The 22,999-nt window shown below is 47.9% G+C and overlaps 1 protein-coding gene across 3 annotated transcripts in view; it reads right to left on the bottom strand.

The window, feature by feature from the left end:
* Window positions 1–22,999, bottom strand: part of zeb2a (zinc finger E-box binding homeobox 2a) — a 46,384-nt gene that overhangs the window by 10,857 nt on the left and 12,528 nt on the right. For all 3 annotated transcript variants that reach the window (XM_056435235.1, XM_056435242.1, XM_056435250.1), the window contains 4 exons: window positions 3,511–3,783; window positions 3,293–3,319; window positions 2,499–2,690; window positions 2,169–2,380 (listed from right to left, as the gene is read on the bottom strand). In XM_056435235.1, coding sequence (XP_056291210.1) covers window positions 2,169–2,380; window positions 2,499–2,690; window positions 3,293–3,319; window positions 3,511–3,783 — 704 coding nt within the window. The remainder of the gene's footprint in view (window positions 1–2,168; window positions 2,381–2,498; window positions 2,691–3,292; window positions 3,320–3,510; window positions 3,784–22,999) is intronic.

The following is a 22,999-nucleotide window of genomic DNA, read 5'->3' as shown; positions in this document are numbered from 1 at the left end:
GTGTGTGTGTGTGTTTGTCTCTACTAGTGTTGGGTACCGGAAACCGGTGCCAATGTGGTACCGGTTCCAATACAACCGGTATTACCCGGACCGAAACGCAACACACATTCCGGTACCTGAGCCGATTGAAATTGAAAAAAACTATTGTTGTGAACTTCTCAGGTGACTCCGCCCCGTCAGCAGGTCGCGAGCCTCTCATATGTAACTCTGACAGGAGGCGTGGCCTGTGTGACTGTGAGCCCGTGTGGAGCACACCTGCGTCAGGCTGGGCGCTACGGGGAGACCGTCACCGGTCCCCTGAACACGGGGAGACCGATGATGACGAGCAGCCGGAACTCAGATTAGTACCGTATCGTTGATTGCAAGTCTTGCATTCATAAAAGTAGCCCAAGAAATAATAAATTATCCATTATAACCATGCTTAAGCTAGCTCGTAGCTAGCGTTAGCTCGTAGCTAGCGCTAGCTACGAGCTACGAGCGTGACAGTCTGCTAGCAGATGTGTTGATGTCCAGCGGTCCCGGCTGTATACCCGGTGTTACCGGGAATATAATGACGGAGGAATAAAGACCGTGGGGCGTCACTTTGTTTCAGTGTAACTCTCGCTGTCAGAAGCAAAGCTTTATGTGTCACGTGTCATCTTCAGTGCCTCTGATTGGTTGTTCTCTTTGCCCATCAACACAGTGACAGGATTAACCCTATAAAGTCTGTACATGCAGGGATGGATTAACCTACCGGGCCCAGGCCCAGGGGCCCATGAGCTCAGGGGGCCCCTGGGCCTGAGCCTCGCTGTGATTAACATTGTATTGATATGAATATGATGATATGACACGATGCGCCGTAGCCGGTATATGCTAGGCTAAAGTCATTCATGTCAGTAACAGGGCCCCAATAGTCCTACTGAGGGATGGATTACCCAACGAGCCTACCGGCACCAGGGGCCCGTGAGCTCAGGGGGCCCCTGGGCCTGAGCCTCCGCGCGTGACGTCGCTGTGATTAACATTGTATTGATATGAATATGATGATATGATACGATGCGCCGTAGCCGGTATATGCTAGGCTAAAGTCATTCATGTCAGTAACAGGGCCCCAATAGTCCTACTGAGGGATGGATTACTGAACGAGCCTACCGGCACCAGGGGCCCGTGAGCTCAGGGGGCCCCTAATCCAGAGCCTCTGCGTGAAGTAGCTGTTATTAACTTTGTATTGATATGATGATATGACACGATGCGCCATAGCCGGTATATGCTAGGCTTAAGTCATTCATGTCATGGTCATATAATTTGCGTTATGTTGTCTGCTCAGCTCCGGTATCGTTGTTCCATACGGACTGTTTTGTTAGCGATGTTTTTAATTTTTTTTGCGGGTGGGGGGGGGGGGCCCTTGACATCTCCAGGCCCAGGGGCCCGTGGTTTCTTAATCCGTCCATGTGTACATGACAATACATATCACATATAATGGAGAACATGTGTTGTGTATGTTAACAGTCTGATATCCGTTGTTTGTCAGTGCTCCATGATAACGGCTTCTACAGGGAATATGGCCAAAGAGGTTTTTAATGTCCTCATTGTGCGTTTTAAAAAAAAGTATCGGTTCAGGCACCGTTTAGGCACCGGTATCGTTTTAAAAGTACCGGTTTAGCACCAGTGTCGGGAAAAACCCAATCGATACCCATCCCTAGTCTCTACACACAGCTTTGATAAATCGGACAAAGACGTTATTTCTCATTTTCACTTATCATCCTGATTGATCACCCCACCGAGCACCAAATGATTATTATTGATGACAAAACCAGTGATTGATAAGTGTTCTGTCCGTGGACTCATCAATCAGTTCATCAGAAATTACTTCTGCGGTCCCTCAAGACTGCGTCCTGGGTCCTCTTATGTTTAAACTCTACACGCTCAGAAATGATGCAAAACCACTAAATATGTACCAATTATCTACATAATAATACTAGTAATTACATAAAAATACCAGTAATAACATTAAAATACTAGTAATAACATAATAATATGTAATAACTAATAATAATACATGTGAGTTGCAGCCTGTTCTCCATTCTTCTTGAAGTGATCATCAACGGTTTATTGAGCTTGACGGACGGATAGAAACGGTTCCTTTGCCCTGGCGTGACGGGCCAATGAGAGGAGGAGGGGGCGTGTCCTACCTGGTCTCCGGCCGGTCTGTGCGTGGTCATGTGACGCTCCAGCTGGGCGCGGTGGCCGAAGCCGTCGCCCAGCGGGCAGCAGACGCTCTCCTCGCTCCTCTCGTGCTGGTACTTGATGTGCTCCTTCAGGGCCGTCAGGCGCTTGTAGCCGCGCTCGCAGTACGGACACGTGAGCATCTGGGCGAAGGCGTCGGGGGCGCCGGGCGGCAGGTCTGATGGGGGGGGGGGGGGGGTCAGAGGTCAGAGGTCAGGGGGCGCGGCTGCTTTTAACGTCACACAGGACGTTCTTTCTGATTACCATCAGCGGTCATCGATGACATCATTCCTCACCGTGCTCGCTCTCGGCCTGGTCGGTGGCGTCCGGGGTGCCCGGGCGCTTCACCTCCTCCGGGGCTTCTGGGTAAATGACGGCGGTGTCGCTGCGCTGCAGGTACTGGGCGATGGTTGCCGGGTGACCGTCTCCGTCCTCCGGCTTGCGTTTCAGGAAGAAGTCGTCCAACTCCAGCGGTCGCTTCACTGACCCTGGACCAGCAACACGCAACGTTATACGTAAATACACATTTATACACATATATACATATATACATATCCACATATATACATATACATATATATACATATATACATACATATATACATATAAACACATATATACATATATACATCTACATATATTTATACATATACACATATATACATATACATATATACACATATACATATATATACACATATTCACATATATATACATATACACATATATATATACATATATACAAATACACATATATATATACATATATACAAATACACATATATACACATATATATATACACATATACACATATATACATATATATACATCGATACATATATACACATATACACATATATGTGTATACACATACAGTATATACATATATACACATATCCACATATATACATATATACATATATACACATATATGTATATATGTTTATATATGTATATATGTGTATACACATATATACATATATACACATATATACACATATCCACATATATACATATATATACATATATACACATATATACACATATATACATTTGTATGTGATTAAAACATAATATTGTTGTTCTCACCTGTTCTGTTTCCAGCTTCACACTCGTCTGTCCAATGAAATGACAGAAAACATAATGTTGATATTTATATATTTAGTCACCAATAAAGGAAATAATAATAACAACAACAACAACAACAATTTTGAGGACTCAGAGCCTCTGGTGTGAACATAGAATATCAAATATCCAAGAAACCAACATGTAGACTTCTAAACACACACACACACACAGTGACTCACCATTGGGGTATCTGTTGGTGTCCCCTCTCCAGTGCTGATGGGGGTCTTGGAGTCCATCTGAGACCTCCTGGTCCCGGTAGGACAGCAGGGCCTGGGCGACCCGGGGCGACGCCTCCAGAGGGGGCACGCTGGCCGGACTGCACGCCTCCTCATCCTCTCCTCCTCTTCCTCCTCCTCCGTCTCCGTTTACCAGGCCGTTCTCCTCGGGGACCAGAGGATGGTCGTCCTCGTCGGTCTCTGAACTCGTCTCCACCACATCCTCAAAGGTCAACTCTGAAACCAAGGAGAGCCCATGTTAGAGGAGGAGGCGGAGGAGGAGGAGCACTGCTACTGTACTGTATTCAAATATCTGGACACAGTTTTTATTCAACCCCAGCAGCCAGAAGACATGACGCAACATCTGAAAACATCCTCCATATATATGTGTGTATATATCCATCCATCCATTATCAATACCGCTTATCCTCATTCGGGTCGCGGGGCGCTGGAGCCGATCCCAGCTGACACAGGGCGAGGGCGGGGGACACCCTGGACAGGCCCCAGTCCATCGAGGGCACATATAGAGACATACAACCATTCACTCTCACATTCACACCTATGGGCAATTTAGAGATCAATTAACCTGCTGCATGTCTTTGGACTGTGGGAGGAAGCCGGAGAACACGGAGGGAACCCACGCTGCCACGGGGAGAACATGCAAACTCCACACAGAAGGACCGCCCACACCGGGAATTGAACCCACGGCCCTCTTGCTGTGAGGCGACAGTGCTAGCCACTACACCACTACACCACCGTGTATATATGTGTAGTTTTAATATATCTCAGTGTGTGTATATGTGTGAATATATGTCTAGTATTAATATATCTCAATGTGTGTATATGTGTGTATATATGTCTAGTTTTAATATATCTCAATGTGTGTATATATGTCTAGTTTTAATATATCTCAATGTGTGTATATGTGTGTATATATGTCTAGTTTTAATATATCTCAGTGTGTGTATATGTGTGTATATATGTCTTGTATTAATATATCTCAATGTGTGTATATGTGTGTATATATGTGTAGTTTTAATTAGTGCTGTGAAAAATAACGCGTTAACTCAGTTAATTAAATTACAGGTTTAACTAGTTGTTTTTTTAACGCATTTAACGCATGCGCAGAATGAGCTTCAATCCGTCTGTTGTTGGTCGTCTCTCCAGCAGCATGTCATTCTGTCTCTAGTGTCGCGTTAACACGACTCCGATCTCCGTCTCGCGCGCCGCCCCCCCCTCCCCCCCCCCCCCCAGTCAACAACGGCAGAGCTTCGATGCCGGCGCGCGCATCGCTCTGTCGCGCGAGCCGAGAATTGTTGACGGGGGGGGGGGGGGGTAGACGAAAATTACAGGGTGACGGGTGGAGATTTCCCCCTGTTATAATAGTAGGGGAAACACTGGAGTTGATAAGCGTGTCTTCTTGTCTGATCAATACGCAACTGTGAGGTGCGCGAATGGACCGAGCGGCCAGCTGCTGATCACTCACTCAACGAATAGACGGTGCGCGCATAGCGCGCAAACAATTTTTTTGGGAGCACCGAAGACCCATTTTGACCCAGGAAAAACCCTGAATGTATATATGGGATTAATCATGATTAATCCACAGAAACCTGTGATTAACCTGATTAAAAATTGTAATCGTTTCACAGCCCTAGTTTTAATATATCTCAGTGTGTGTATATGTGTGAATATATGTCTAGTATTAATATATCTCAATGTGTGTATATGTGTGTATATATGTCAAGTATTAATATATCTCAGTGTGTGTATATGTGTGTATATGTGTGTATCTATGTCTAGTATTACTAGATCTCAGTGTGTGTATATGTGTGTATATGTGTGTATCTATGTCTAGTATTACTAGATCTCAGTGTGTGTATATGTGTGTATCTATGTCTAGTATTACTAGATCTCAGTGTGTGTATATGTGTGTATCTATGTCTAGTATTACTAGATCTCAGTGTGTGTATATGTGTGTATCTATGTCTAGTATTAATATATCTCAGTGTGTGTATATGTGTGTATCTATGTCTAGTATTACTAGATCTCAGTGTGTGTATATGTGTGTATATGTGTGTATCTATGTCTAGTATTACTAGATCTCAGTGTGTGTATATGTGTGTATCTATGTCTAGAATTAATATATCTCAGTGTGTATATATGTGTATATGTGTGTATCTATGTCTAGTATTAATATATCTCAGTGTGTATATGTGTGTATATGTGTGTATCTATGTCTAGTATTAATATATCTGTGTGTATCTATGTCTAGTATTAATATATCTCAGTGTGTATATGTGTGTATATGTGTGTATCTATGTCTAGTATTAATATATCTGTGTGTATATGTGTGTATATGTGTGTATCTATGTCTAGTATTACTAGATCTCAGTGTGTGTATATGTGTATATGTGTGTATCTATGTCTAGTATTAATATATCTGTGTGTGTATATGTGTGTATCTATGTCTAGTATTACTAGATCTCAGAGTGTGTATATGTGTGTATCTATGTCTAGTATTACTAGATCTCAGTGTGTGTATATGTGTGTATATGTGTTTATCTATGTCTAGTATTACTAGATCTCAGAGTGTGTATATGTGTTTATCTATGTCTAGTATTACTAGATCTCAGTGTGTGTATATGTGTGTATCTATGTCTAGTATTACTAGATCTCAGTGTGTGTATATGTGTGTATATGTGTGTATCTATGTCTAGTATTACTAGATCTCAGTGTGTGTATATGTGTGTATATGTGTGTATCTATGTCTAGTATTACTAGATCTCAGTGTGTGTGTATATGTGTGAATCAGTGGCGGTGCGTCCATAGAGGGCGCTAGGGCGCCGCCCCTCTTAAAGCTTTGAGATGAAAAAAAAAGAAGAAGAAAAAATATATATAATATATCCTGTCAAAAAACATTATATCCCAAATAATTTAAATAGTAAATATACCGTGTTGACGCGCTAAATGTGTGTGGGAGACCGTCAGCCTGTCAACAACCACTTAAGTTAAATGTGACATAAATAATATATCGCCACTCATCATCACGGAGAGAAGCCCCGCCCCATTTTATGGGCGCCGGCCCAACGTGTGTGTGCGGCAGCGAGCAAACATTTCACGGTCGTTTCGGCAAGGACGGCTTCTCATTGGAGGATGAAACGTGAATCTTGGGGCGCAGAAATGTGCGCCCTGGCCAATGACATCGTTTCTTATTTCACGTGACTGGACTATTCGGCCAATCAGAGACCGGTATGTTCCCTCAGCCAGAGAGCTCCACGGAGCTACGGGAGCAGGTAGCTAACGGAGCTGTCAGCTGGAGCTCAGTGAGTAATGCTGTTTAGTTTCTCCTGTCTGTTGTTCCAAAGTCCTGGGACTGAAACTCTCTGGACTACAACGGGGGGAGGGGTCTAAAGAGCTGCAGACAAGTGTAAAGCACGAATCTTAACGCAGCATCTAGCTAAGAGCATGAAGCTAACTCGCTAACAGCATGAAGCTAACTAGCGAACAGCATGAAGCTAACTAGCGAACAGCATGAAGCTAACCCTGTTTGCAGAGCAGAGCAGCAGAAGGAGACCGAACTGGCATCGAAACACAAGGAAGAAGTTCTGAACAACAGACACATTCCCTCCAGAATAATGGAGGCTGGTTACAGACATGATGACTTTAACCAGAGAGTTATGGAGAAGTTTGACCACTTTAAAGAGAGGAGCTACTTGTCTTTACAGTAGTGGGTCTGCTCTGTCACCCAATGTAACATGTGATCTCTCTGACTCTATTCTGCTCTGAACCTCTTTCATGTGAGGGTGAAACTCTTTTATTCTGTGACCCTCTGAAGCCCCGCCCCCAATGTTCCTTAAAGCTGCTCTGAACCTCTCATGCTAAAGTTACAGTGTGTTGATAGTTGTTTTTGGACCGTGTTGAGCACGATATGTTCTTTAAATAAAGGTTTGTTTTTTACAATATTCTACTCAAAACCTCTTTTCTTCTCATTGTTGAGTGATATTTAAACCGCGCCGCCCAACTGCACCCCCCCCCCCAAAAAAAATTTCACCAACCGCCACTGGTGTGTATATGTGTGTATCTATGTCTAGTATAGATCTCCGTGCTGCATTGGACACGTGGACCATGACTCAGGACTGAACGGGTCTGAATCCTTCGAGAAGGACCGACACTCCTCTGTCTGTCGCCATCAGAGCAGGAGGACCTGAGGCGTTCCCCAGGGTTCAGTACTGGGGCCTCTGATGTTCAACTGGCCCAGGTTATAAAACACAACGTGTGTTACATGATTATAAAGACGACACACACACCTATACCACCAGGGACTACAACCCCAGGAGGGTGACCCTGTAGCTCTACATCTCAGTGCTCATGCTCCCAGGAGGGTGACCCTGTAGCTCTACATCTCAGTGCTCATGCTCCCAGGAGGATGACCCTGTAGCTCTACATCTCAGTGCTCATGCTCCCGTGAGGATGACTCTATAACTCTACATCTCAGTGCTCATGTTCCCAGGAGGATGACCCTGTAACTCTACATCTCAGTGCTCATGCTCCCAGGAGGATGACCCTGTAACTCTACATCTCAGTGCTTATGCTCCCAGGAGGATGACCCTGTAACTCTACATCTCAGTGCTCATGCTCCCAGGAGGATGACCCTGTAACTCTACATCTCAGTGCTCATGCTCCCAGGAGGATGACTCTATAACACTCTACATCTCAGTGCTCATGCTCCCAGGAGGATGACCCTGCCTGGTGGAGGTCAGCCCGTTCATATCTCTATAGGATGATCTTTGTTCCCCGACAACTGCACAACAGGTGCACATTAAAAAGGGGAGCCACGGTGGGCCGGGCTGAAATCTGCTGACCTGGGCTGAATACCAAGAGCAGGGTGTGTGTGTGTGTGTGTGTGTGTGTGTGTGTGTGAAGGGGGGAGAGGGGGGGGGGGACAAACCGGGCTTTAATAAGAGGTGTGACCAGCAGGATTTAGATGGTAATGCCCTCTGTGATGAGAGAAAGAGCTGAGGAGTGAGACGTGAATACTCGTTGTGTGGTCGAAGGTATGCGACCCCCCCCCCCCCACACACACACACACACACACACACACACCACACATACACACACACACCCCACACTGCTATTGTGCCGTTTTCCTTTTGGCTGAAAAAGGAATATACAGATATTTACATATACATCTATACGTATAAGCATATTAATGTATATATATATGTTTATTTATATATATATCTTTATATATGTTTATATATATATAAACATATATATATGTTCATTTATATATATGTTTATATATATATAAACATATATATATGTTCATTTATATATATGTTTATATATATGTTTATTTATATATGTTTATATATAAACATATATATATGTTTATATATGTTATATATATATATGTATATTACATATGAATAACTTCTTTGTCAGTAACACAACTGTCTCATCAACAGAGAACTTCAGATGGAAACTATTCAACAAAAACAAGAAGTCAATTCAGATGTTCTCATTGTGTGTGTGTGTGTGTGTGTATGTGTGCGTGTGTGCGTGTGTGTGTGTGTGGTGTGTCTGCTCTGTGATTGGTCGGCCGGCCCCGTGCCGGTGGGTGACCTCCTAAACAAAAGCCATTCACGGCGCTGTTTGCCCGCCGGGTCACATGATCACATGACTCTGGCAGAGAGTGGCAGATGTCACCGGGGGCAACGCAGCCGGCTCGCCTCAAAACACTGTCCACCATTTTGAGGCTCACACACACACACACACACACACACACACACACCTTCAGCTTCTTAAAGTCCGTCCTGTCCGTCCTCCATTGTTGGACCTGCTGATCTCACAGAGCTCTTATTGTCTGCATCCGTCCGTCCTTTGTGTCCATTCAGGGAGCCGAGGACAAAGGACAGAGACCCCCCCCCCCCCTCTAACCAGGACATTATACAAAGACACATTAATCTCCCCCCCCTCCTGTCAGTCTCGTCATCCTCTCCTCCTGCGGCCAACAAACCTCCAGCTGTTCAGGTCCTGGTGGAGGTGTGTCATGTGACCTCTAGTCAGGTGGTCCTGGTGGAGGTGTGTCATGTGACCTCTAGTCAGGTGGTCCTGGTGGAGGTGTGTCATGTGACCTCTAGTCAGGTGGTCCTGGTGGAGGTGTGTCATGTGACCTCGTCAGGTGGTCCTGGTGGAGGTGTGTCATGTGACCTCTAGTCAGGTGGTCCTGGTGGAGGTGTGTCATGTGACCTCTAGTCAGGTGGTCATGGTGGAGGTGTGTCATGTGACCTCGTCAGGTGGTCATGGTGGAGGTGTGTCATGTGACCTCTAGTCAGGTGGTCCTGGTGGAGGTGTGTCATGTGACCTCTAGTCAGGTGGTCCTGGTGGAGGTGTGTCATGTGACCTCTAGTCAGGTGGTCATGGTGGAGGTGTGTCATGTGACCTCGTCAGGTGGTCATGGTGGAGGTGTGTCATGTGACCTCTAGTCAGGTGGTCATGGTGGAGGTGTGTCATGTGACCTCTAGTCAGGTGGTCATGGTGGAGGTGTGTCATGTGACCTCTAGTCAGGTGGTCCTGGTGGAGGTGTGTCATGTGACCTCTAGTCAGGTGGTCCTGGTGGAGGTGTGTCATGTGACCTCTAGTCAGGTGGTCATGGTGGAGGTGTGTCATGTGACCTCTAGTCAGGTGGTCATGGTGGAGGTGTGTCATGTGACCTCTAGTCAGACTCGGGGTCAGGTGGTCATGGTGGAGGTGTCATGTGACCTCTAGTCAGGTGGTCATGGTGGAGGTGTGTCATGTGACCTCTAGTCAGGTGGTCATGGTGGAGGTGTGTCATGTGACCTCTAGTCAGGTGGTCATGGTGGAGGTGTGTCATGTGACCTCTAGTCAGGTGGTCCTGGTCAGGGATGGATTAACCAACGGGCCTACCGGGCTCAGGCCCAGGGGCCCATGAGCTCAGGGGGCCCCTGGGCCTGAGCCTCGCTGTGATTAACATTGTATTGATATGAATATGATGATATGACACGATGCGCCGTAGCCGGTATATGCTAGGCTAAAGTCATTCATGTCAGTAACAGGGCCCCAATAGTCCTACTGAGGGATGGATTACTGAGCAGCCTACGGCACCAGGGGCCCGTGAGCTCAGGGGCCCCTAATCCAGAGCCTCTGCGTGAAGTAGCTGTGATTAACTTTGTATTGATATGATGATAGACACCATAGCCGTATATGCTAGGCTTAGTCATTAAGTCATTCATGTCATTCAATTTGGCGTATATGTTGTCTGCTCCTCTGTATCGTTGTGTTCCGCGGACTGTTTTGTTAGCGATGTAAAAAAAAAAAAAATTTTAAATGGCCCATGGTCCTGTGGAGGTGATATGTGACCTCTAGTCAGGTGGTCCTGGTGGAGGTGTGTCATGTGACCACTAGTCAGGTGGTCATGGTGGAGGTGTGTCATGTGACCCGTGAGTCAGGTGGTCCTGGTGGAGGTGTGTCATGTGACCTCTAGTCAGGTGGTCATGGTGGAGGTGTGTCATGTGACCACTAGTCAGGTGGTCATGGTGGAGGTGTGTCATGTGACCTCTAGTCAGGTGGTCATGGTGGACTGTTTTGTCATGTGACAAAATTCTAGTCAGGTGGTCCTGGTGGAGGTGTGTCATGTGACCTCTAGTCAGGTGGTCCTGGTGGAGGTGTGTCATGTGACCACTAGTCAGGTGGTCCTGGTGGAGGTGTGTCATGTGACCACTAGTCTAAAGCATGAAGCCTCAATCAGTGCCAAACCACTCCGTGAGCAGCCAATCACAGCTGTCTGTTGAGGAGGGCGGGACTAAGGGAACCTCATCAGAGCAGAACGTACCTGAGAGGTTTTCTCCGGTCCATCATTTCATAGAACCAATAAGAACCATCAGAATATACAGAACCAAATGAGAACCATCAGAATATACAGAACCAACAAGAACCATAATAGAACCCGGTCCTCCACATCCTGCCGCTCACTGGAAGGTAATGAGAGATGAAACCCTCTCTCTCTCTCTCTCTCTCTCTCTCTCTCTCTCTCTCTCTCTCTCTCTCTCTCTCTCTCTCTCTCTCTCTCTCTCTCTCTCTCTCTCTCTCTCTCTCTCTCTCTCTCTCTCTCTCTCTCTCTCTCTCACTCTCTCTGATCACCTGTGTGTGATGAGGTCGCTACCTAGCGGCTCGGAGCAGCCAGTGATCCCCTCCCAGGCGGCAGGTGGAGTATGAGGATGTATTTCAGTTCAGAACGGTTTATTTATCTGCTTCTGGTCTTTGTACTAAGCTAGGCTAACCATATCCTTTTGCTTCTTGTCTTCATGCTAAGCTAGGCTAACCATATCATTTTGCTTCTTGTCTTCATGCTAAGCTAGGCTAACCATATACTTTTGCTTCTTGTCTTCATGCTAAGCTAGGCTAACCATATACTTTTGCTTCTTGTCTTCATGCTAAGCTAGGCTAACCATATCCTTTTGCTTCTTGTCTTCATGCTAAGCTAGGCTAACCATATCCTTTTGCTTCTTGTCTTCATGCTAAGCTAGGCTAACCATATCCTTTTGCTTCTTGTCTTCATGCTAAGCTAGGCTAACCATATCCTTTTGCTTCTTGTCTTCATGCTAAGCTAGGCTAACCATATCCTTTTGCTTCTTGTCTTCATGCTAAGCTAGGCTAACCATATCCTTTTGCTTCTTGTCTTTATGCTAAGCTAGGCTAACCATATCATTTTTCTTCTTGTCTTCATGCTAAGCTAGGCATGTGAGTGAGTGTATGTATGTGTGAGTGTGTGCTTGAGTGTGTGTGATTTTGTGTGTGTGTGAGTGTGTGTGTGTGTGTGTGTATGAATGTATGATGTATAAATGTGTGTAGGTGTGTCACTGGAGGAACAACAAGTATTAGTTCCTCTTTTCATGAGTTGAGTCACTGTGAACTTTAATCAGGTTTCAACACCTTGACTTTAGTGAGTCGGTTACCCCCCACACACACACACACACACACAGCGGTGTGAAGTATCAGAGAACACCAGATCACCTCACAGGTACAACCTACATTATAAACTGTAACCTAGTGAGGAGGAAGAGTGTGAGGAGGAAGATTGAGGAGGAAGAGTGTGAGGAGGAAGAGTGTGAGGAGGAAGAGTAAGGAGGAAGAGTGTGAGGAGGAAGTGTGTGATGAGGAAGAGTGTGAGGAGGAAGAGTGAGGAGGAGGAGTGTGAGGAGGAAGAGTGAGGAGGAAGAGTGTGAGAAGGAAGAGTGTGAGGAGGAAGAGTGAGGAGGAGGAGTGTGAGGAGGAAGAGTGAGGAGGAAGAGTGTGAGGAGGAAAAGTGAGGAGGAAGAGTGTGAGGAGGAAAAGTGAGGAGGAAAAGTGAGGAGGAACAGTGAGGAGGAAAAGTGAGGAGGAAGAGTGAGGAGGAAGAAGAGTGTGAGGAGGAAGAGTGAGGAGGAAGAAGAGTGTGAGGAGGAAGAGTGTGAGGAGGAAGAGTGTGAGGAGGAAGAGTGAGGAGGAGGAGTGTGAGGAGGAAGAGTGTGAGAAGGAAGAGTGTGAGGAGGAAGAGTGAGGAGGAAGAGTGAGGAGGAGGAGTGTGAGGAGGAAGAGTGTGAGGAGGAAGAGTGAGGAGGAAGAGTGTGAGGAGGAAGAGTGAGGAGGAAGAGTGTGAGGAGGAAAAGTGAGGAGGAAGAGTGTGAGGAGGAAGAGTGAGGAGGAAGAGTGTGAGGAGGAAAAGTGAGGAGGAAGAGTGTGAGGAGGAAAAGTGAGAGGAGGAAAAGTGAGGAGGAAGAAGAGTGTGAGGAGGAAGAGTGAGGAGGAAGAGTGAGGCGGAAGAAGAGTGTGAGGAGGAAGAGTGAGGAGGAAAAGTGAGGAGGAAGAGTGAGGAGGAAGAGTGAGGAGGAAGTGTGAGGAGGAAGAGTGAGGAGGAAGAGTGTGATGAAGAAGAGTGTGAGGAGGAAGAGTAAGGAGCAAGAGTGAGGAGGAAGAGTGAGGAGGAAGAGTGCTGTGTGACATTTCAACGGTGATCCTATCAGCAGCGTTGTGTCGGTTTAAGCCCCGCCCCTCTGATTACACTATGTGAAGAAAAAACACTTCTGCTGCTCTCTGATAAGACCTGTGTGTGTGTGTGTGTGTGTGTTTCCATGTGTGTGTGTGTTTCCGTGTGTCTGTGTGTGTTTCCTTGTGTGTGTGTGTGTGTGTGTCTGTAAAGTTTGATATAAATAAAGAATCCAGCTGAATGTATAAAAATGAAAAGTCTTTAGAACTTTTTTTCTGTGAAGACGATCAAACTTCATCTTCTGTGTAAGTGTTCAATTAATCATCAGCCTGTGAGGGGGCAGAGAGGGGAGGGGGCTGAGAGGGGAGAGAGGGGGGAGGGGGGCTCCATCTAATAACATGTCGGCTGCCTTGAGAGAGTCAGTCTGCATAATGGATTCAGGCTCTCTTGGATGTGATGGAGCAGTTTGAGGCGGGGGGGGGGGGGGGCTGAATCTTTACTAAAGAGGATCAGTAAAGTTCTTAATCCTCTGATGATGAATAACTTCTTCCTGTCGGAAACTTTACATCAGAATAACTAACTGAAAGAGTCAGGACCAGCTCAGACCAAGACCAGCTCAGACCAAGACCAGCTCAGACCAAGACCAGCTCAGACCAAGACCAGCTCAGACCAAGACCAGCTCAGACCAAGACCAGCTCAGACCAAGACCAGCTCAGACCAAGACCTGCTCAGACCAAGACCAGCTCAGACCAAGACCAGCTCAGACCAAGACCAGCACAGACCAAGACCAGCTCAGACCAAGACCAGCTCAGACCAAGACCAGCTCAGACCAAGACCAGCACAGACCAAGACCAGCTCAGACCAAGACCTGCTCAGACCAAGACCAGCTCAGACCAAGACCAGCTCAGACCAGGACCAGCTTAGACCAAGACCAGCTCAGACCAGGACCAGCTCAGACCAAGACCATCTCAGACCAAGACCAGCTCAGACCAGGACCAGCACAGACCAAGACCAGCTCAGACCAAGACCAGCACAGACCAAGACCAGCACAGACCAGGACCAGCTCAGACCAGGTCCAGCTCAGACCAGGACCAGCTCAGACCAAGACCAGCACAGACCAGGACCAGCTCAGACCAGGACCAGCTCAGACCAAGACCAGCTCAGACCAGGACCAGCTCAGACCAAGACCAGCTCAGACCAGGACCAGCTCAGACCAAGACCATCTCAGACCAAGACCAGCTCAGACCAGGACCAGCACAGACCAAGACCAGCTCAGACCAAGACCAGCACAGACCAAGACCAGCACAGACCAGGACCAGCTCAGACCAGGTCCAGCTCAGACCAGGACCAGCACAGACCAGTACCAGCTCAGACAAGGACCAGCTCAGACCAGGACCAGCACAGACCAGTACCAGCTCAGACCAGGACCAGCTCAGACCAGGACCAGCTCAGACCAAGACCAGCACAGACCAAGACCAGCTCAGACCAAGACCAGCACAGACCAAGACCAGCTCAGACCAAGACCAGCTCAGACCAAGACCAGCTCAGACCAAGACCAGCTCAGACCAAGACCAGCACAGACCAAGACCAGCTCAGACAAAGACCAGCTCAGACCAAGACCAGCACAGACCAAGACCAGCTCAGACCAGAACCAGCTCAGACCAAGACCAGCTCAGACCAAGACCAGCTCAGACCAAGACCAGCTCAGACCAAGACCAGCTCAGACCAAGACCAGCTCAGACCAAGACCAGCTCAGACCAGGACCAGCTCAGACCAAGACCAGCACAGACCAAGACCAGCTCAGACCAAGACCAGCACAGACCAAGACCAGCTCAGACAAAGACCAGCTCAGACCAAGACCAGCACAGACCAAGACCAGCTCAGACCAGAACCAGCTCAGACCAAGACCAGCTCAGACCAAGACCAGCTCAGACCAAGACCAGCTCAGACCAAGACCAGCTCAGACCAAGACCAGCACAGACCAAGACCAGCTCAGACCAAGACCAAGACCAGCTCAGACCAAGACCAGCACAGACCAGGACCAGCTCAGACCGGGACCAGCACAGACCAAGACCAGCTCAGACCAAGACCAGCACAGACCAGGACCAGCACAGACCAGGACCAGCACAGACCAGGACCAGCACAGACCAGGACCAGCTCAGACCGGGACCAGCACAGACCAAGACCAGGTCCAGCTCAGACCAGGACCAGCACAGACCAGTACCAGCTCAGACAAGGACCAGCTCAGATAAGGACCAGCACAGACCAGGACCAGCACAGACCAAGACCAGCTCAGACCAGGTCCAGCTCAGACCAGGACCAGCACAGACCGGGACCAGCTCAGACCGGGACCAGCTCAGACCAGGACCAGCACAGACCAGTACCAGCTCAGACCAGGACCAGCTCAGACCAGGACCAGCTCAGACCAGGACCAGCAGACCAGCGGACCTCCCAGCATGACGTCTCTCCGTCAGCACCACGGAGAGCACTATGAATCACTTCATCAACACACAGAGACCCCCAAGACCCCCAAGACCCCCCAAGACCCCTAAGACCCCCCAAGACTCCCCCAGGACCCCGTCTCCGGGGGGGTTAGAGGAACTATGTAAATACATGTAACTACATGTAACTACACGTAACTACACGTGACTACACGTAACTACACGTGACTACACGTAACTACACGTAACTACACGTGACTACACGTAACTACACGTGACTACACGTGACTACACGTGACTATACGTAACTACACGTAACTACACGTAACTACACGTAACTACACGTAACTACACGTAACTACACGTAACTACACGTAACTACACGTGACTACACGTGACTACACGTAACTACACGTAACTACACGTAACTACACGTAACTACACGTAACTACACGTAACTACACATAACTATATTTGGGGCGGCTTTAGCTCAGTGGGGTAAGAGGGCCGTCCTGCAACCGCAAGGTTGTGGGTTCGATCCCCGCTCTCCCCATTAGTTGCAAGTCGAAGTGTCCTTGAGCAAGGCACTGAACCCCCAGTTGCTTCCCGGGCGCTTCACGCAGCCCACTGCTCCTTAATAACTAAGGATGGGTTAAATGCAGAGAACTAATTTCCCCTTGGGGATTAATAAAAGTGTATATTCTTATTCTTATTCTTATAACTACACGTAACTACACGTAACCATCTGTAACTCATGTAGTTACAGGTAGTTATATGTAACTATGTAACTGAAGCCATTAAAAGGTCATTCAGTGTCACATTTTAGGGATAAAAACATACTCAGGAAGTGGGACCTGAATGCCACACACACACACACACACACTCTCTCTCTCTCTCTCTCTCTCTCTCTCAGGTATTGCCTCACAGCAGTCTGGTGTTCCTGGACCTTGTGGGGAAGTGAAACTGCTGATGTGGACTTTAAAGTGGACTCACAAGACCTGCAGAGCACCTTTCCTCTGTGAGGAAACACGGACGTCCTCTCACACCACAGCACCGGGTCACGCCTTCATGAACACGCTTCCTCCCCTCCTTAGACCTGCCTCCTTAGACCTGCCTCCTGGGCCCTGCTTCTTGCCTCCTGGGCCCTGCCCAGTGGAAGTGACAGGAAGTGACCGGAAGTGACCGGAAGTGACAGACGCTCGCCGTGGACGAGCGGCCGCAGGGACGTAATAAACGACCAATCATCAGAGCTGCTCACGTGAGTCACTGTGAACCAATCAGGGCACAGCTGAGAGGACGGCAGGTCAGCTGACAGGAAGAGGGACGAACCACTTCCTGTTCTGATCCGGGAGGAATGGATCAATTATTTATTTAGTCTATTATAGAGTAATTATTTATTTAGTTTGACCGAAAAAACAAAAGAGAGGGCCACATAACGTTTGCCTTGTCTGCTGGAGGGCCAGCCGGGGGGGGGGGCTAGTGAGAAGTGAGTGTGCTCACCTGTGTGCGCGCATCACGGCTGAGCGCTGCGTGTGCAGCATTAACGGAGCGGAGCAGCGTGCGCTCTGATCGCTCTTTTAATGAAGTATCGATACTAAAAATATGCTAAATCACATCGCTTTTAACGTACGGGTACTTTGTTAGCATCGCTACACCGTGCAGCGTGACAGCAGCAGTTGTAGCGGACTAACATTCAAGCTAACCTAACTTCCCAAACGCTGTGGACATCTGAACGCTGATTGGCCGAGACGCGACACGTCCCATCAAAGATGTTTTATTGCTTAGAAGAGCACCACTCCACATTTTCTCCGCGTCTCACTGCAATCTCAACGGCAGCGGGCCAGGTGAAAAAAATAATAAATCGGAACACGTCTCTGGTATTGTTCAGGGGGCCGGTCCAAATGGGGAGGCGGGCCGGATTCGGCCCGCGGGCCGTAGTTTGGGGACCACTGGTCTAACTCTATGTATCCATGTATTTATAAATGTATTTATATTAGGGCTGTCAGCGTTAACGCGTTAATCTATGCGATTAATTTGGCCGAGTTAACGCACTAAAATATTTTAACGCAATTAACGCAACTTTGTTTACTTCCGATACACGCTGCACGGTGTAGCGATACTTCCGGTGTTCGTTGAAGTTTTTACACTCAAACCGAGTGTCAAACCGCGGCAGTACGGTTTAACACTGTTTCCGTTTGTAAAACAATTATTTCTCCGCGAAAATAAGGAACATAAATCAGTTTAACTCGTGGATGAATCAGTCGGGTTTCCTCCTGCTCCTCCTTCCTCCCGTCTCCCCCTCTGAGACACAGAGGAACGGAGGGGCGACGTGTCGGGGGACGCGGCGCGGAAAGAACTCGTCACACGAAACCTTCAACGTGATTGGTCAATACGTTTGTCTGTCAACATTTTGCGAAAAAACAACCAATGAACACTCAGTAAATCACAAAGGCCCTCCCACCTCACAGGTGAGGCTCTATAGCAGCCTGTCAGTCAGAGAGCAGAGAACACGGCGCGAGGACAATGAGCCTCATTGAATAGAGCTGAGATTGTTCTGGAATGTTTGATGTATAACACGTGGGGGTGTGTCACATGCAAACGCCTTTAAAAGGTGAATTTTGTTTTGTGTGTAAAATGTATAAAATGCCCCCAGCCTCCAGAGGGTTAACGTGACATATTTGAATGTCAGTCAGTCACCAAGGCCACTGGTTCTGCTGTTCAGTGTTAAAGATGACAGGACCAATGGGGTCTCTATATACTTCTTTTCTTTTACTAATCTGATGTTTCACTGAAGAAACAATTTATCATCCACGATATTAAATACCTCACTGGCACTTTATAGGTAGGAGCCTCTTTGAAAACACAGCTCTGTGTGAAGTTTGGTCTTTAAAAAGAATGAACTTTTAACTGCGATTAATCGCGATCAATGAATTTCAAAATGTGCAATTAATTAGTTAAATTTTTTTAATCGATTGACAGCCCTAATTTATACACATATATATATGTGTATAAATACATTTATAAATACATGTATTCATATATATGTTCAAACACATAACAAAGAGATTACAATAATTCTTTGTAAATATATAAATCAATAAAATTCCTTCAGTTCTCACGTGAAACATCTGTCTCCAGGTGTGTGTGTGTGTGTGTGTGTGTATTAGAAGCAGACGTCACACATCAGACTGAAATAGAAGCTCGACATCGAGGTTCATTCCTGACTCATGCTGCCATCAGTCTGCTTTAGACCTGCCTTCACACCCTGAACTCACACACACACACACACACAGACATACACACACACACACACACACACATATACAGACACACACAGCCCCTCCCTGTAGAAACCTGGTAGGAATGTAACCACGAGGTCACCCAAGTATTTGGGTAAGGGAGTGTGTGTGTGTGTGTGTGTGTGTGTGTGTGTGTGTGTGACTTGTTACACAGCTGACATATTTAATAATTAAATATCATGCATGATGAATGAGTTTCTCTAGTTGATAAACAGTTTGTGAACTCTTTACAGTGAGTTGGTGGAGAATGCCCCCCCCCACACACACACACACACACACACACACACGCCCCCCTGCCCTCCCATACCATTCAGACAAGTGTGTGTGTGGGGGGGGGGGGGGGGGGGACCCAACCACATCCCTCTGCAGACGGTTCTAATCCTCTCCAGCCACACTCTCACAGCCCTTCAAAATAAAAGCCTTTTATCCACCGTCCTCTCCACCAATTAAAGCCTCTCCGCTCAATGTCGTTAAACATCTTCAGATTGAAATGTTCTCAAGACGTCCAGAGTGTGAGAGAGGAAGATGAAGAGGAGAAGGAGGAGGAAGAGGAAGAGGAGGAAGATGAAGAAGCTGTTGCCGTCAACAACATGAAGAGGCTCTGAGAGCTCTCCTTGAGAGGATGGAGATCAGGTTCAACCACGAAAAGCCTCTTAGACTGAAAGACTGAGAGGATCAAACTGAACCAGGACCAGACCAGGACCCCTTCTACTGGAGTCCCACAGGAGTCTAGACCGGGACCCCTTCTACTGGAGTCCCACAGGAGTCCAGACCAGGACCCCTTCTACTGGAGTCCCACAGGAGTCCAGACCGGGACCCCTTCTACTGGAGTCCCACAGGAGTCCATACCGGGACCCCTTCTACTGGAGTCCCACAGGAGTCTAGACCTGGACCCCTTCTACTGGAGTCCCACAGGAGTCCAGACCTGGACCCCTTCTACTGGAGTCCCACAGGAGTCTAGACCTGGACCCCTTCTACTGGAGTCCCACAGGAGTCCAGACCTGGACCCCTTCTACTGGAGTCCCACAGGAGTCTAGACCTGGACCCCTTCTACTGGAGTCCCACAGGAGTCCAGACCGGGACCCCTTCTACTGGAGTCCCACAGGAGTCTAGACCTGGACCCCTTCTACTGGAGTCCCACAGGAGTCTAGACCTGGACCCCTTCTACTGAAGTCCCACAGGAGTCTAGACCTGGACCCCTTCTACTGGAGTCCCACAGGAGTCTAGACCTGGACCCCTTCTACTGGAGTCCCACAGGAGTCTAGACCGGGACCCCTTCTACTGGAGTCCCACAGGAGTCCAGACCGGGACCCCTTCTACTGGAGTCCCACAGGAGTCTAGACCTGGACCCCTTCTACTGGAGTCCCACAGGAGTCTAGACCGGGACCCCTTCTACTGGAGTCCCACAGGAGTCTAGACCTGGACCCCTTCTACTGGAGTCCCACAGGAATCTAGACCGGGACCCCTTCTACTGGAGTCCCACAGGAGTCTAGACCTGGACCCCTTCTACTGGAGTCCCACAGGAATCTAGACCTGGACCCCTTCTACTGGAGTCCCACAGGAGTCTAGACCGGGACCCCTTCTACTGGAGTCCCACAGGAGTCTAGACCTGGACCCCTTCTACTGGAGTCCCACAGGAGTCTAGACCGGGACCCCTTCTACTGGAGTCCCACAGGAGTCCAGACCGGGACCCCTTCTACTGGAGTCCCACAGGAGTCTAGACCTGGACCCCTTCTACTGGAGTCCCACAGGAGTCTAGACCTGGACCCCTTCTACTGGAGTCCCACAGGAGTCTAGACCTGGACCCCTTCTACTGGAGTCCCACAGGAGTCCAGACCTGGACCCCTTCTACTGGAGTCCCACAGGAGTCCAGACCTGGACCCCTTCTACTGGAGTCCCACAGGAGTCTAGACCGGGACCCCTTCTACTGGAGTCCCACAGGAGTCTAGACCGGGACCCCTTCTATAATTCATTGTGAATATTAAAGATCTCCAGCAGTCTGTTGGTGAAACGCTTCGTCAGCAACTATTTAAACTCACGCAGGAGAGAAAAAGGAAGTGAAGTGCGACCGGAAGAGAAGAAGAAGAAAAAGAAGAAGAAGAAACTGAAGAGAAACCTAAAGACTCAGAACTGCAGGTTCCATGAGATGAAGTTATCAGAGACAACGTGCATGAGCCATGGCTCTTAAGTACTGGTGACCTTCAGCCCTGAAGGTCACGAGCTCCACACTGAGCACCAAACACTGAACACAAAGGCATGAAGAAGAAGAGCAGGAGTGTGACGGAGGAGAAAGAACGCAGAGGGTGGAGGTGTGTGTTCTGAGAAGCAGAAGAAGAAGAAGTGGTGACGAGGTGGTCACACGCCGAGCAGCCAGTCAGCAGCTTCAGTGTCCACTCAGAAAAGAGGAAACGGGCATGTTTTATATCGTACCTGCTGGGCAAGGGTTTTTTGGGGTAAGGAAACCAACGAAGAAGAAGAAGAAGCAGCAGCTCAGGATCAGTGTCAAGGAACGAACCATGACTACACCATGACTACACCATGACTACACCATGACTACAACATGACTACACCATGACAACATGACTACACCATGACTACACCATGACAACATGACAACACCATGACAACATGATTACACCATGACTACACCATGACAACATGACTACACCATGACTACACCATGACTACAACATGACTACACCATGACTACAACATGACTACACCATGTCTACACCATGTCTACACCGTGTCTACACCATGACGACACCATGACTACACCGTGTTTACACCATGTCTACACCATGACGACACCATGACTACATCATGACTATACCGTGTCTACACCATGACAACACCATGACTTCACCATGGCTACAACATGACTACACCATGTCTACACCATGACGACACCATGACTACACCATGACTACACCATGACACCATGACTACACCATGACTACACCATGACTACACCGTGTTTACACCATGTCTACACCATGACTCAACCAAGACTACACCATGACTACATGACTACACCATGACTACACCATGACAACAACATGACTACACCATGACTACACCGTGTCTATACCATGACTACACCATGACTACACCGTGTCTATACCATGACTACACCATGACTACACCGTGTTTACACCATGTCTACACCATGACTACACCATGGCTACACTGTGTCTACACCGTGTCTACACCATGTCTACACCGTGTCTACACCATGACTACACCGTGTCTATACCATGACTACACCGTGTTTACACCATGACAACACCATGACTTCACCATGGCTACAACATGACTACAACATGACTACACCATGACTACACCATGACTACACCGTGTCTATACCATGACTACACCATGACTACACCGTGTCTACACCATGACTACACCATGTCTACACCGTGTCTACACCATGACTACACCATGTCTACACCGTGTCTACACTGTGTCTACACCATGACTACACCATGTCTACACCATAGTAATGGTTGCCGGCTCTTCTGGTCAGATCTTCATCGTCTGGGATCACTGGGATCAATTTGAATTTAGATCTCTGGGACCAACGGCGCTAAGACATGGAGACGAGGACAGGAAGCCGCCTCCTCACCGCCTCCTCAACGTCTCCTCGCCGCCTCCTCGCCGCCTCCTCACCGCCTCCTCACCCCTTCCTCTTCCCTCTGATGAAATAAACACGTTCTTATGTT

Source organism: Pseudoliparis swirei, chromosome 2, assembly GCF_029220125.1.
Source record: "Pseudoliparis swirei isolate HS2019 ecotype Mariana Trench chromosome 2, NWPU_hadal_v1, whole genome shotgun sequence".
In the NCBI taxonomy this organism is placed as follows: domain Eukaryota; kingdom Metazoa; phylum Chordata; class Actinopteri; order Perciformes; family Liparidae; genus Pseudoliparis; species Pseudoliparis swirei.
This window is presented reverse-complemented; position numbering and strand designations above follow the sequence as displayed.